Below are 15,328 nucleotides of genomic sequence, written 5' to 3' on the forward strand. Positions count from 1 at the left end.
ATGGCAGGAGCCAGGAGCCAGGTGCTTTTCCTGGTCTCCCATGGGGTGCAGGGCCCAAGCACCTGGCCCATCCTCCACTGCACTCCCTGGCCACAGCAGAGAGCTGGCCTGGAAGAGGGGCAACCGGGACAGAATCCGGCGCCCCGACCGGGACTAGAATCCGGTGTGCTGGTGCCGCGAGGCGGAGGATTAGCCTAGTGAGCCGCGGCGCCGGCCAATGTGATTCTGTCCTTGATCAAGGACAAAGAATCAATACATTAAGAGAGAATCTGCTCTCTGCTGATGACCATGAATATTTTCCAACTATTACAATGTTTTTAAATACCCACAATCACAGTTTTATCCTGTATGTAAAGCTTCAGCTTAAACTTAAACTTAGCTTACTTATTCTTCTAACACTGTAAGTAAGCTGTAAAAGTATCACTGCATCTACAGCTAAGGAAGACTTTTGCAGCCCCTGCTTCACAAGAGAAAACTTTCAATATAAGCCAACGAAGAGTAAAAAATAATTAATTTAAAAAGCGGCATTCAGAGGCCAATTAACAAGGAGATGGCGCCTCATTTTTCATTAAGCATTATGGAGTTAGCAGCAATTTCAAAGTACACAACCACCTGTCATAAAATTCCTCAAGGTATTAAAATTTCAAAGATAATTAAGAATTGCAGTTAAACTTATCACTTAACACGGTGTCTTTAAGAATGACTTAATAAACTCTTACCTAGAAATCTTTTGTGATGCCTTTGAAATAGGTGTTCTGACAAATGCCTCAGGGAGCTCCAGGTCAGGGAGAGAATATGCTATAGGAGATGGTTCTTCTATTTTAGGACTACAAAGAAAATAAAACTTTTACCTTTTGATATGTATCACATAAAGCACTGATAAGAATAAACATGTCACTTTTCAATTTAAAATCTTTTTGTAAGAAAAGTAACCAACATAAAAAGAGCTTTTCAGTTTTACATATACTAATAAACCCTGTGGCAAAGAGGGTGGATTGCTGATGAATGCTGATGTCCAGGAAAGGTTAGCAAATAGCATGACTTTAAAAGGGGTACAAAAAACATACCTATTGTAAGGTAAGATGCTATTTTTAGGTTCACTGCTGGTCCAAACCTCTCCAATTTTAGACAATACATTATTGACGAAAGAAGATCTTGTTAACACTGTCCCTGTTACAGCTTGTTTTGGAACTGCTGATAATGGTTTGGGTCTAGAAACTGTAAAATGAAGAACGCTGGATTTAATTGTATCTTTAACAAAAGGATCTTTTTAAAATGTATTTATTTGATAGAGAAGAGTTTCCATCCACTAGTTCACTTCCCAGATGCCTGCAATGGCCAGGGGCGGGGCTGAGCCAAGCCAAAGCCAGGAGCCACAAACTCAATCCCGGTACCCCACAAGGATGTCAGGAACCAACTACTTGAACCCTATCTGCTGCCTGCCAGAGTCTGCATTAGCAGGAAGCTGGGAGCAGGAGTTGGGAACTGAATCCAGACACTCCAATGCTGGAATGCAGGCATCTTAACCAAAGGCATAATTGCAAGGCTAAATGCCTACCCTAGGATTTTAATAAAAAAACGATTGAAAACACAGATGAAATGATAAGTAGTTAAAATTATATTTGGTTTAGCCATAGCCACACAGGAATTTAACAATTTGGGATTTTAAAAGATGGCAAAAATATTATTCTGTATGTTTTCAAAGCTGGACATGAGTCTTCAGTTGAAATAAAGAGCTCTTTCATTCTATACCACACTAGCAAATACATGGCCAACAACTTCCAAGAAAGCCCTATCTTTTGGAGCAGCCAGGAAAAAAAAACAAAAACAAAAACAAAAAAACAAAACTAGGATGAATCTCAGTATGCATTAGCAATAGTGAACTAAATGTATGATTACTTCACAAAAGTAATTCTCTTTATCTTTTCTAGCTCAATAGTTTATTACATTCTTCAATGAAATCCTACCTTCTCGAAGAACCGATGATCTTGACAGAGGGTAAGGCTTAGCTCGCTCAGTGGCTAATTTTCGCTGGACTCGAGGAAGGATTTTCCCATATTGTTCTAATATGGCATTCCGAGCTACTGATCTCTCCCGCAAACGAGGATCACGATCGTTCTATTGGATATATCATAATTGTTACATATTTAGCACTTACAACATAATCATGAATATCTAGGAGTATATTCCACCTGTCTACATTTTTCTAAACCAAGGATTTCATTCATACATAATTGCTTTACCAATCTCTACCTATTAATAAACTCCAAATTACTAATAAGCCCCAATTCTTCACAAATAATGCAAACAATGATTATCACTTTTTTAAAATTTTTTTTTTATTTTTTGACAGGCAGAGTGGACAGTGAGAAAGAGAGACAGAGAGAAAGGTCTTCCTTTGCCGCTGGTTCACCCTCCATTGGCTGCTGCGGCTGGTGCGCTGTGGCTGGCGCACCGCGCTGATCCGATGGCAGGAGCCAGGTGCTTCTCCTGGTCTCCCATGGGGTGCAGGGCCCAAGGACTTGGGCCATTCTCCACTGCACTCCCTGGCCACAGCAGAGAGCTGGCCTGGAAGAGGGGCAACCGGGACAGAATCCGGCGCCCTGACCGGGACTAGAACCTGGTGTGCCAGCGCCGCATGGCAGAGGATTAGCCTAGTGAGCCACGGCGCCGGCCTGATTATCATTTATTAAACACCTATATGTATCAGGCAATATCTTACTTCACACAAGAATATTTTTATCATTATAACCTCAGGCAGATACCATCATTTACACAAGAAGAAACTAAGATTTGGAATGTGTCCCAAGTACACTGAACCAAACAAGGAGTCTAACTCTTAAAGTTCAATGCTCTTTGTATAATATCTTCTTGTCCTCTAATGTTTTCTCTCATTTCCCTTGAAGGAATTGGTAGTGTATCAAGACTGGGGGGTGAAAAGAAGATTCTCCAAAGTCAAGATAATATAGATCAAATCAGTTATCAAACTGCAAATTTTATATAACAGACCAAAAAAGTCTCCAGTATTCCTTATTCTTTTATGCCGTTATAAAACAACCTGAATCATACCGTAAGATTAATCTTCAGAGTTTGGTTCAACTTCAAGGCAGGAATATAATTGGCACGCTGCAAATGGTGAACTAAGAGGAATTCACGATTCTGAATACTGGCACTGGACTGTAAAAATTTCACTAAACATTCCTAGGAAGAACAAAATAGACTTGTAATCGATCACTTTGTCATGAATTTGTTCTAAGATTACATTAATAACTAATTACCTGCTCAGTGTCTGTAAACGGTAACTTCAGTAAATCCTCCATTAAGCCCATTTCGTGACAGACTTCATATGTGTGCTTTAGTAACTCCTCAATATTCAACCTATTAGAATGCTGTCGCAGTAAATTCCAAGCTTCAACCATGCATCTGCAATCAGTAGTTATCAAGTTTAGCTTTAGAAAATCTATTTAAAACATTCAAAACAAGTCACCTACCTAGAGAATCTCAAAGATACTTTGCACTTACAATTTTTTTAAAAGATTTATTTTATTTATTTGAAAGAGTTACAGAGAGAGGTAGAGACAGAGAGAGAGGTCTTCCATCCACTGGTTCACTCCCCAGATGGCCGCAACAGTTGGAGCTGCGCTGATCCAAAGCCAGGAGCTTCTTCCGGGTCTCTCACGTGGATGCAGGAGCCCAAAGGCTTGGGCCATCTTCTACTGCTTTCCCAGGCCATAGCAGAGAGCTAGACTGGAAGAGGAGCAGCTGGGACTAGAACTGGTGCCCATATGGGATGCCAGCACTTCAGGCCAGGGCATTAACCTGCTGTGCCACAGCGCCGGCCCCCTGCACTTACAATTTAAAAATGAACTGAATACTAATTCCATCTGGCTTGTGTCAACAAAATCACAAGCCATCTATAGAAAGCTAATTTTCTGCTGTTCTGTGTTATTATTTAAAATGATAAATAACAACAGTACAACAGAAGTTCACGGGAAGCCAAAGCTAACATGACCTAAACAGAACTGAAAGACGGGTGTGGTGTGACAGACAGAAGTCAGACTTCCAAGAAGTGACGATAGGAATGAAGATTAGGACAGAGAATGAGTGACTGACTGCAAGTAGATGGGAGAAAAATATTGTGCTCATTGAGAGGTTCAGGATGCAGCTTAATAGATTACTTCAGATGATTTATACATCAAGATCTGATTGTAGAGCTTTGGTCAAATTTGAAGTCAGACCCCACATGGAGGCACTGAGGCATACTTTAATGGATAAAAATATCATTTAATTGAAACAGTGTTTCTTATATAGGAGTCTCAGAATCAGGTCGGGATTCCGAGAACTTTATAAAAACAGATGTCCCATTCATAACAGACTTTTATGTAGCCCTATATGAGGCATACATATACTAGGGAAATGATTAAAAACAGAGCAAGTTTAAAACAGTATGATGATTATAATTTTTAAAAATTAAGTAAACAAAATCTACAAATGCTCATATATTTTAAAATATTTTAAAAAGTTCTGGGGCCAGCATTGTGGCACGATGGATTAAGCCACTGCCTATGAGGCTGGCGTTTCATATGCGCACCGGTTCCAGTCCCAGTTGCTCCACTTCCAATCCAGCTCCTTATTAATGTGCTGGAGAAAGCAGCAGAAGATAGCCCCTACCATGCACAAGGGGGACACGGATGAAGTTCCTGGCTCCTAGCTTTGGCCTGGCCCAGCCCTGGCTATTGTGGCCATTTGGGGAGTGAATCAGCAAATGGAAGGTATCTCTGTCTCTCTCCCTCCCCTTTCCCTGTAACTCGGCCTTTCAAATAAAATGACTGAATCTTTAAGGAAAAAGTTTTCAAAGATAATGGCAAACAGATAACATAAAACTTAAAGCAGTTAGCACTCATAATTAAAACTCATCTGAGGAGTTTTAGTAGCTTTGTTCTAGAATTACTTGATAAAAAGTTAGGAAAGCAATGACACCCACTGTTGGCAGGTCAAATTCACCTAGTGATTTTTTTTTCTGAGACTAGACTATTTTAACACATCACACGGGCCATGTTAAGGTCAACAATGCAAGGAAGTAAAACGTTGACTATTCCCTAAAAATTACATCTGAAACTACCTTTTGCCTTTTTCTACCAGAATAGGCATTCTAGTGTGGTTGTTACAACCTGAATGTAGAAAAGGGATCATCTCTATCTGTGTGTAAACACCCATGATAACTTCACTAAACTATTGTATTTTTGTACTTGTATATGCTGAAATAATTTAGAAACTTTTATATCAAATGCCAGGTAAAAAATATAAACAAGAACAAAGCTGTAAGCATGGTAGTAGAAAGCATCAGAGAATTTTTAAAAATAATATCATAATGGAAGACACAAGTCTTAAAAATAAATTCCAGAATCACAAAATCCATTAGAGTGCTGTGAAAAGACAAATGACAACAGGGAAAAAAAATCTCACACCAGTTTAATTCCTAATGTATAATGAAGAGTACTTATAAATCAGTATGAAAAAAATCCCAACAGCACACAGGAAAAACAGCAAAAAGATTTAAATAAAAATGTCACAAAAGAAATAACTCTTTATGACAAAGATTCACGTTATTATAGAGAGACTGAATATATTAATGTTTTCACCTACGAGATGCATAAGCACCAAATATCAGACATCACCGGATGTTGACAAAAGGCATGGCATAAGTCAGTGAGCAGTGGGACAGAAGGGAACAGGCACAACACTCATGGAGGACAATTTCCCTCATCTACCAATATTACATCTGCAAGTATTCTCTTTTTTTGACAGGCAGAGTTAGAGAGAGAGAGTTAGAGAGAGAGAGAGAGAGAGAGAGAAAGGTCTTCCTTTTTCTGTTGGTTCACCCCGCCAAGTGGCTGCTACAGCTGGCGTGTTGTGGCCTGCACGCTGCGCTGGCTGCTCTGAAGACAGGAGCCAGGTGCTTCTCCTGGTCTCCCATGGGGTGCAGGGCCCAAGCACCTAGGCCATCCTCCACTGCACTCCCTGGCCACAGCAGAGAGCTGGCCTGGAAGAGGGGCAACCGGGACAGAACCGGCACCCCGACCGGGACTAGAATCCGGGGTGCCGGCGCCGCAGGCGGAGGATTAGCCTAGTGAGCCGCGGTGCTGGCCATCAAAAGGCATTTTTAAAAGATCAAGAAGTCTAAGAATATTAGATAATGCAACCAAACTTAAATCTTATATTACTGTCTATTACATCGATTTCATTTTCTTAACATATGATCCAGAGTTGTTACTTTCAGAGTGTGTACTTACCTATTAAAAAGCAAAACAGTGAGGTGAAGTGTAACATCAGTACCACTGGTTACTGCTGGCTTCATTGTCTGAATATATCTGAGGGCTTGTCTGTGTTCACCCTGACTCATAAAGGCTTCAACAATCTTTGCATGTTGCCATGACTCAGGTTTTGAAGTAGCTGGGTGAAACAGAAGGTCCAAACCACTCTGTGAAATTGACATGAAAATGCTAAATTATAAGCTGTATTTAGACACAGTTGTTACTCTTTAAAAAGACAGGAAATATTAAAACCCACAAAATTCAAGATAAAACCTATTTAAATTAAGATAAAAAGAGGTGCTTTAATCTATAGTTTATTTTATTTTAAAGAATAAATGCTTTATCAAATCCCCACACCATTGAAATCTAAAAAATCCTTTAGGAGGCTGCCACTGTGGCTAGCAGGTAAAGCTATTGCCTGTAGAGCTGGAATCCCATGTGGGTGATGGTTTGAGTCTTGGCTATTCCATTTCCAACGAGCTCCTTACTACTGGCCTGGGAAAGGCAGTGGAAGATGGCCTAAGTGTTTGGGCCCTGCACCCCATGGGAGACTCCTGGCACTTTGCTTTGGCCTGGCTCAGCCATGGCCATTGTAGCCATCAGGAGAATGAACCAGTGGATGGAAAATCTTTTTTTTTCTGTCTCTCCCTCTCTAACTTTTACTTTCACAATAAATAAATCTATCTTAAAAAAACAAAACAAAACAAAACAAAACACTTAGGGCTACTGTTGTGGCACAGCAGGTAAAGCCATGACCTGTGATGCATGGGATGTCAGCTCAAGACCTGGCTGCTCGGCTTCTGGTCCAGTTCCCTGCTAGTGCACCTGGGAAAGCAGTAGAAGATGGCCCAAGTACTTGGGCCCCTGAACCCACATGGGAGACCCAAATTGAAGCTCTTGGCTCCTGGCTTTGACCTGGCCCTTCCCTGGCCATTGTAACTCTATCTCCCAAACAAATAAAATCTTTAAAAAAAAATTTCCATTAACTATTCCATATATCAATGTCAAAGCTTGCTTTGCATGCTTCATCCAATACCCTAAACATATTTCTAATCTAACAGTCACTGCATTGCACTTTTCAAAACTGTTTACTTGTTTCCTCTTTAGACAGTAGAGGACCCAGGGTTCTAAACTGTTTTTCTTTTCCATCTATTAAGAAAGACTGTGCTTAGTCCAAGTACACTTGAGTAAACCAGGTCATTTTCATACTACCTCTAGAAATAGGTTATGTAATTTCTTTCACATCAAATTTAACCTAGTGACAAATATTTTCTAAAATTATGATTAAAAAAGCCTTACATTATATGAATAAATACACTTACCTCATAGTCACTATGATCTATCAGCCAAAATCCTTGAATAAGTTTAACTTGGCCCCAAGAAATGGCAAAGGCAGTTGGAAAAGACTCAATGGAGGTATCCATTTTGTTTGGAAAGGAATACATAATATCGAGTAGCAAATAAATGGTCTTTTCAAAGGATTAAGGATAATAAATAAAAATTGCTATATATATTTGGGAACAGGTAACAACAGAATGTATCATTAAAATAGGACTGAAAGATTCAAGAAAATTTTGTTAAGATTTATTTTCATTTTATTTGAAAAGCAGAGAGACAGACATGGAAACTGGCTGACAGAGACCCTAAATTGTAAGGAACCACTCATTTTTAGATGAAGAAATTAACTACAGGGTCCAACATTGTGGCACAGTGGGTTAAGACACAACATGTGATGCTGGCATCCCCTACTGAGTGCAGGTTTTAGTCCTGGCTGCTCCACTTCTGATCTAGCTCACTGCTAACGGCCTGGGAAAGCAGTAGAAGATTGCAGCCATTTTAGGAGTGAACCAGGAGATTGAAGTTCTTTCTAACTCTGTCTTTCAAATAAATAAATAAATCTTTAAAACAAACAAACAAAAAAAGAAAAAGCAATAAAGAAAAAATGACTACAGGGCCCCAAAAATGCCAAAGGTAATTTTAAAGTAACTTAGTTATAATGTGTTCATTTTAAGCACTCAACACCATTACTAAGAACCATTTGTCAGTAACATTTTTAGAGTAGCTGTTCTTAACTTTTTGAGTGTCTTGGACACATTTAAGAAATAAAATCTAATGATCCAGGCTGATGCCATGGCATAGCAGGTAAAGCGGCTGCCTGCAGTGCCGGCATCCTATATGGGTACTGGTTCAAGTCCCAGCTGCTCCACTTGCGATCCAGTTCTCTGCTACAGCCTGGGAAAGCAGTGGAAGATGGTCCGAGTCCTTGAGCCTCTCAGCCCACGTGGGATACGTAGGCAATGTGGAAGAAGCTCCTGGCTATTGGCTTTGGAACAGGCCAGCTCCAGTTACTGCAGCCAACTGGGGAGTGAACCATCAGATCGAAGCTCTCTCTCATTGCCTCTCCTTCTCTCTCTGTGTCACTCTTTCAAATAAATAAATAAATCTTTAAAAAGAAAAGCTAATGAACATATCCCTAGAAAAATAAACATAAAACAAAATTTTGCACAGTTTTAAGTTAAATAATAGGCCATGTGAACCCCAGAATCTAGGTTAAAAACTTTTCTATCATAAAAAAGAAAGATTTCAAACAAATTTGAGATTGGATTAGGAAATTCCTAATGCTCTGAAATTTTGTGACTTTGATAATACAAGAATATTTGATAAAATTCGAAAGGATACGATAAAATGTTTGTTTGCTTCAGTAACGTTGTCTAACAAGTATATGTCAAGTAGTGCCTGTAAAAGGAAGGGATTAAAAACATCAATGCATTTCAGTTGTTTATTCTTCAATGCCTCGTTTCCCCACGCCTGCATCAGGTATGAAAAATATAGCTAAACGTGTCTCCTCCCTCTTCAACTTCGTTTGACAGCATATTACTGCGAACCTACATGTATACTACTAGGAGGGTATTTTCCTGTGCCTCCTTCCTCCCGTCTCCACAACTTCTCAATCCGATCTCCTAACTGAGAAACCAATCCATCAATCACCAAGCAATCGTGGTTCCACTTCCCTCTGCAATAAGGGAAACATTAAGGATTATTTAATATTAATGACTTATCAAAACAAGCAGCATCAATTTTTAAAAAGTCATAATCCCACCTACCAAAGAGAGAACGGAGGTGAGAAATGGACCTCATTTAGCATCATGAGGACTACAGACACCAAGCAATATAAACCTTGAAACTGCCTCACATTCAGTCAACCACAAGCCTGTCAGTTAAGATCGGGTTCTAGGGGTGAGTGCAATACAGTAAGTCAAATTCCTGAGATTATTCTATTTCTATGAAGTATGGCCACCCAGAATATTTTAGTTCAAAGCCAAGGAATTATAGCTTCCATTTTTTCAAATATATTACTGGTATCTGCAATGAAGCAGATACTATATTTCATCATCTAATATTATAAACAGCAGCCGTATTTACTACTTTTTGAGCTTTGAGTCTGACACGGTACTGGATGCCCTGAACATATTTTATGCTAATTTTTTTTCTTCTTTTTTAAAATTTGGGTGCTTGTCACCTACACCAGAGACCTGGATTGAGCTACTGGCTGTAGCCTGGCCCAGTATTGGCTACTGCATACATTTGGGGAATGAAACAGAGTGGAGGCTCTCTCTCTCTGCTGCCTCTCAAATTAAAAACAGGAGTAAATGCTACATCTATTTAACTTATTGAGCTTTGCCTCTGAATATGACATTTTACTGGGTGCCCTATACATGTATGTTTTGTGAGAGGCGGAAAGACATAGAGAAAGAGAGACAGGCAGACAGTTACCATCCACTGGTTTACTCCACAAAGGACCCCAGTGGCCAATACTGGCTGAGCTGATGCAGGGGCTCAATCCAAGTCCACAACCTTGCTGGCAGGGAGGCAACTACTTGAACCATCTCCTGCTGTCTCCCAGAGTCTATACTGGCAGGCAGCTGGAAGTGTGATACAGAGCAAGGAATCACTCCAACTTGAGACGTGACATCCCAAGCAGAATCTTAACCACAAGGCCAACTGCCTACCTCATTTTATATATTTTTTAAATTGACTTTGTAACTTACATAGCACATAATATCAGAAAGTACAGCAAACCTGCCCAAGGACATAAATTTAGGAAATAACAGATTTGGAATTTAAACATATGTCCAATCTCCAAGTACATGTTCACTATTGCAGGTTAGTTATTTTAAAGCTCTAGTTACCCAAATTGGCCAGGCATTAGAATTATAACTGGTATAGCCATTTGAGCACTAACTCTCCAATGATTCTGACGAAAATTTGAATCAGTGTTTGCTCTACAACTCTGTCATTCTAATGTAAGGAAGGTTTTTTAATTTCAGAGACAGGGCCAAGTTTCTAAACACTATTTCATCTTTTTCTATTACTTTTACTATTTTTACTTCTTTATTTCAAAGGAACCAACTAGGCTACATTCGTATTTAAGAAAAAAAATAACTGTTAATGAATGTTAAATAACTAACTAGTGCTTTATCATGCTTTTTTAATGAGTACTGGTTTCTACTCTCTGTTTCTGAGTAACAATTCACAGGACAAACAATACTCAAATTATGTCATTTCCTCTACTAGATCATTCATGATAAAATAATATAGTATTATTTAGGAAATAAGGAGTAACTATACACAACTTCTAAAATAAAGGTATAACCATTAAGGACAAGGAAAAGAGGACTGCTAGTAATAAATCTGATTCTTGTCTGAGAATTCTACATACTTAATCATTTTGTAACATAAGGAATTCTGTTCTGAGAAAATCTGACTTGGGACTAAAATAATTTTGAAAGCGTGTTGATGGTTAGGATGTACTATACCTTGACAAACGCTCACAGTTCTGTCGACGATTCGTGTAGTAGTTCTGAATTACGGGGTAGTTGTAGCATAACCTTGACAACTGCACAGCATCATCTAGATTTATTTTTAAGAATTGGAAAAAAAGCTAGTAATATTTCCAAAATATCGCAACAATTTGAGGTTATAGACATTGATATTTTACTATAATCTTGTAATATTGTTTAACCTGTAGGCTTGCTGAATAAGAAAAACTACAGTCCTTTTATTATAGATGTACAAGTTAGAAAATTCAGTCTCTTATGAAAGTCTCTAACGAAGATGGCCTTGGAAACTGCTCTAAATAATTTTCCTCCTTAGGCACAAACAACAATTTGAAAGCAAACAATATCAACTATTTATTCAAATAAAAATCTCAGAATTATTAAAGAATAAGATCAACATCAATATATGTGCAGAGCAGAGGCACTTCTAAACAAAATTCAATGTGCATCTTCAAAACTTGGAAGAAATCAGAGTTTCTAGAAGTATGTTCTAAACAAACACTGTACAGTCAACACTGATAAATTCTCTTATTCTTGGTATCAAACATTATTATTAGACAAAAGGCAGCACTTAACTGACACCAAGTAACTATTAGTTAGTAACCACATTAGGAGATCCTTAAAAAGGAAGAGATCAACACAATAGGTAATAAGAACCATGATTTCATGGATCTAAATTATAGCTGCTAATTTTACTGAATCCATTTCCAGAACACAAGTTTTTTCCAAGATTGCCTTCCAAATGTTATTCAATCCTACAAACATGTATAGAACACTCGTATACCAGGTATAGAGGTGAGACACTGAAAATCCAAAGGAAGAAAGAATGTAAGAAAAGAAGAAAACATCAAGCAAGGTAAAAGACAGGAAACCTGATGCATTAGAACACAAGAAAAAACCCATAAAGGTTAAAGAATGTTTCAGTTAATATTTATAGATTAAGTAACTAGTTTACCTAAGCCTTCTGGCAGAAGTCCAGAATGAGAGAACCAGAGAACCACTTGTGCATACTGACAGATGAGCTGGGCAACTATATACTTATTGCTTAAGTCTATCAGGCCTGTAAAGAGTTAACATCAAACATTTAAATTTTAATTTGTCAACCTAAACAAAAAAATCAAGATCTTCAATAATTTTTGAAAACTACTTGATGATTTGTTTACTATTACATATACATTTTGAACAAACTGAGCTTCTATCTACTTTACTTTGCTTCAAAATGACGTCAAACAAAATCTCCAAAATGCTGAAATAAGTCTTGGCTATATAAAGTGAACATTTCATACTAACAATACCATTAATACAGGTTATCCAAACCAGGTCTTATTAAACCAGCCGTTTTGTTTTGTTTTGTTGAAATGACAAAATAGAGGAAAAAACTATGAGGAACTCATCAAATAAATACACATAATTAAAAATTTTGAAATTATACTGAACACTAATAATAATTGACTTTAATTACAAAATTTCTCAAGTTTATTTAAGCACATCTTAAAACATTTTGTAGCTTTTCATTACAAAAAAAAACCTCTACCATTTGAGAAATAATATCCTCTTTATACAATGATCCATCTAAGATAAACTTCACTCTTTTTTCTAACTCTAAAAGTAAGATTTAAAGAACACACCTCTCTCAGTGATCTCTTGAGCCTCTGTTGCAAAACAGCTTAAGACTGTATTAAGGTTGCTAAGAAGCAAATTACACTGCTGGAGAGCCTGCATAGTTTGTGGATCGATAAAGCGACATGAACCATCAAACAATGGCACACCTTTCAAGAAAAAAGCAGATATTAGTTTCCACACAGTAAATACGAATGTACTAGAACTATAAATGCAGGGCTAGCACTGTGGCACGGCAAATTGAGCTGATGCTCACAAGGTTCACACCCCGTATCAAGATGCTAGTTCGAGTCCCAGCTGCTTTGCTTCAGATGCAGCTTCCTGATGGGCTTGGGGAGGCAGTGGGTGATGGCCCAAGTATCTGGTTTTCCACCATCCATGTGGGAGCCCTAGATGAGGTTCCAGGTTCATGGCTTAGGCATGGCACCACCCTGGACATTGCCACCATTAGCAGAGTGAACTGGCAGACCTAAGATCTCTCTTTCCCTCTGTCACTGTGCCATTCAAATAAATAACAAATCTTACATTTAAAAACACCTTGTTTATGCTTAATAAAAAAGAACTAGAAATGCAAAATATGTCAAATTCCTATTATTTGAAAGAATAATTCCATATGAAATTTATAGACAAGCTTGAAATAACCTTTAAGAAAACCAGAAAATATTTTCAAAACCAGCGAAATCAAGTGTGAGGATCTGGTCTCAGACAGTTTGTTTCCTAACTCTTTATAAAACAGTACCTATCAGAAAATATGGATTTACTTCTAAAAAGTAATTAAATTACATTTGGTATTTAATGTATAATTGTTGTAGAAAAATTATCTTAATTCTAAAATTCTCAAAATGAAATTCTAGTGTCTTGCCCCAGTACATTAAACCAATTATTTTTTTAAAATTTTTTTAAATATCCATTAACAAAGAAGCTCAAGGCAGCAACAAAGTCTTAATTATCAAGTTCAACACTAAAGTATACTCAGAATATAAGTTACTGAGTTCAGTTAATTTTCCTATTTTTACAAAACAGCCTTTTCCTCGGAAAAATAATTTTTACTCTGATACTGAATTATCAGACATTCTTCCAGACTTCAATTGTATTATGTTACTGGAAAAAAAAAGTTTTTTAAAGTGGAGTCCAACTTATACAAAATATTTATATGAAACGTAGAATGACAGATCATCCACATGCTGGTTTACTCCCCAAATAGTTGCAACTCCCAGGGCTGGGCTAAACCAAAATCAGGAGCTCCATCCTGGTATCCCACATGGGTGGCAGGGGCCCAGGTCCTTGAACCATCATCAGCTGCCTTCCCAGGTGCATTAGCAGGAAGCTAGATGGCAAGAAGGGCAGCTAGAACTTGAATAGGCATTCCATTATGGGATGCTAACGTTGCAAGTGATAGTTTAAATCTGTTGTGTCCTAATGCTGGCCCCAGAAATACTTTATTTCGTGCTTACAGTTTCTTAAGTCTGGCTTTAAATAGTATGAAATCCCCAAGTTTTCCTATCAACTTTGTTCAAAAATTCTGTTGAGAACAACTTGTAAAAAGTATTTGTCAACTCTATCTTCAAAGTTCAGTTGTTATTCATAACACAATAAAAACATCTCGCTTTCACTTACAATGTGATTATGTATCTTTAATAAATGGTACTTTTAACATTATTTTTGCACTAACTGCCCAAGTATACATCAGACCAATAAACAAGAATGTCAAGAAGAACAAGACTTGGCATAATGACATGTCAGCGGAGGACAGGGTGATGATTTTACCCTGCCACTCAGCTTCTTTAACTATTCTATTCCACCCTAAATTTACAGACTTCTTTTTTTTTTTTTTTTGACAGGCAGAGTGGACAGTAAGAGAGAGAGACGGAGAGAAAGGTCTTCCTTTGCCGTTGGTTCACCCTCCATGGCCGCCACGGCCAGCGTGCTGCAGCCCGCACACCGCACTGATCCGATGGCAGGAGCCAGGTACTTCTCCTGGTCTCCCATGGGGTGCAGGGCCTAAGTACTTGGGCCATCCTCCACTGCACTCCCTGGCCACAGCAGAGAGCAGGCCTGGAAGAGGGGCAACCGGGACAGAATCCGGCACCCCGACTGGGACTAGAACCCGGTGTGCCGGCGCTGCAAGGCGGAGGATTAGCCTAGTGAGCCGCGGCGCCGGCCTACAGACTTCTTCATGTGCATTTTAACTGACACACAATAACTGGACATATTTATGGGGTAATAGTGTAACATTTATACACACAAACACATATAAAAAACAAATAATGATCCAATCATGGTAGCTGATATATCAAGGGTCATGTCAATCTTCTCTACATTGTTCAATTTTAGTCTATATGCTGCTAAAGTGAGCATCCATAGAGTTTCAATACTTACATAAGCGGTCAAATTCCTCTTTTGTGAGAACAACTTTATTCCATGTCCATTCAAGAACAAAGCGCAAATTAGCAGCAGAATTTGGTTGTTCTTAATGATAAAAAGAAAAAACACATAAGGATCATTAATTATAAACAGAACACGAGAAACCTGGCAGACGGCACCATGACCAAATAA

General features: G+C 38.3%; 1 protein-coding gene across 4 annotated transcripts in view; it reads right to left on the reverse strand.

The window, feature by feature from the left end:
* AHCTF1 (AT-hook containing transcription factor 1) overlaps nt 1-15,328 on the reverse strand; it is a 75,885-nt gene that overhangs the window by 22,125 nt on the left and 38,432 nt on the right. For all 4 annotated transcript variants that reach the window (XR_016219064.1, XR_016219063.1, XM_008268157.5 and 1 more), the window contains exons 14-26: nt 15,152-15,241; nt 12,781-12,921; nt 12,108-12,212; nt 11,132-11,225; nt 9,204-9,327; nt 8,994-9,050; nt 7,637-7,783; nt 6,294-6,481; nt 3,279-3,423; nt 3,070-3,201; nt 1,968-2,118; nt 1,068-1,218; nt 720-827 (exon numbers count right to left, since the gene is read on the reverse strand). Coding sequence is in view for 2 of the 4 variants with exons in the window: in XM_008268157.5 (XP_008266379.4) it covers nt 720-827; nt 1,068-1,218; nt 1,968-2,118; nt 3,070-3,201; nt 3,279-3,423; nt 6,294-6,481; nt 7,637-7,783; nt 8,994-9,050; nt 9,204-9,327; nt 11,132-11,225; nt 12,108-12,212; nt 12,781-12,921; nt 15,152-15,241 (1,633 nt within the window). In the remaining 2 variants the exon portion in view is untranslated. The remainder of the gene's footprint in view (nt 1-719; nt 828-1,067; nt 1,219-1,967; nt 2,119-3,069; nt 3,202-3,278; nt 3,424-6,293; nt 6,482-7,636; nt 7,784-8,993; nt 9,051-9,203; nt 9,328-11,131; nt 11,226-12,107; nt 12,213-12,780; nt 12,922-15,151; nt 15,242-15,328) is intronic.

Source organism: Oryctolagus cuniculus, chromosome 13, assembly GCF_051225735.1.
Source record: "Oryctolagus cuniculus isolate XC-2025 breed Fujian yellow rabbit chromosome 13, ASM5122573v1, whole genome shotgun sequence".
Taxonomy (NCBI): Eukaryota; Metazoa; Chordata; class Mammalia; order Lagomorpha; family Leporidae; genus Oryctolagus; species Oryctolagus cuniculus.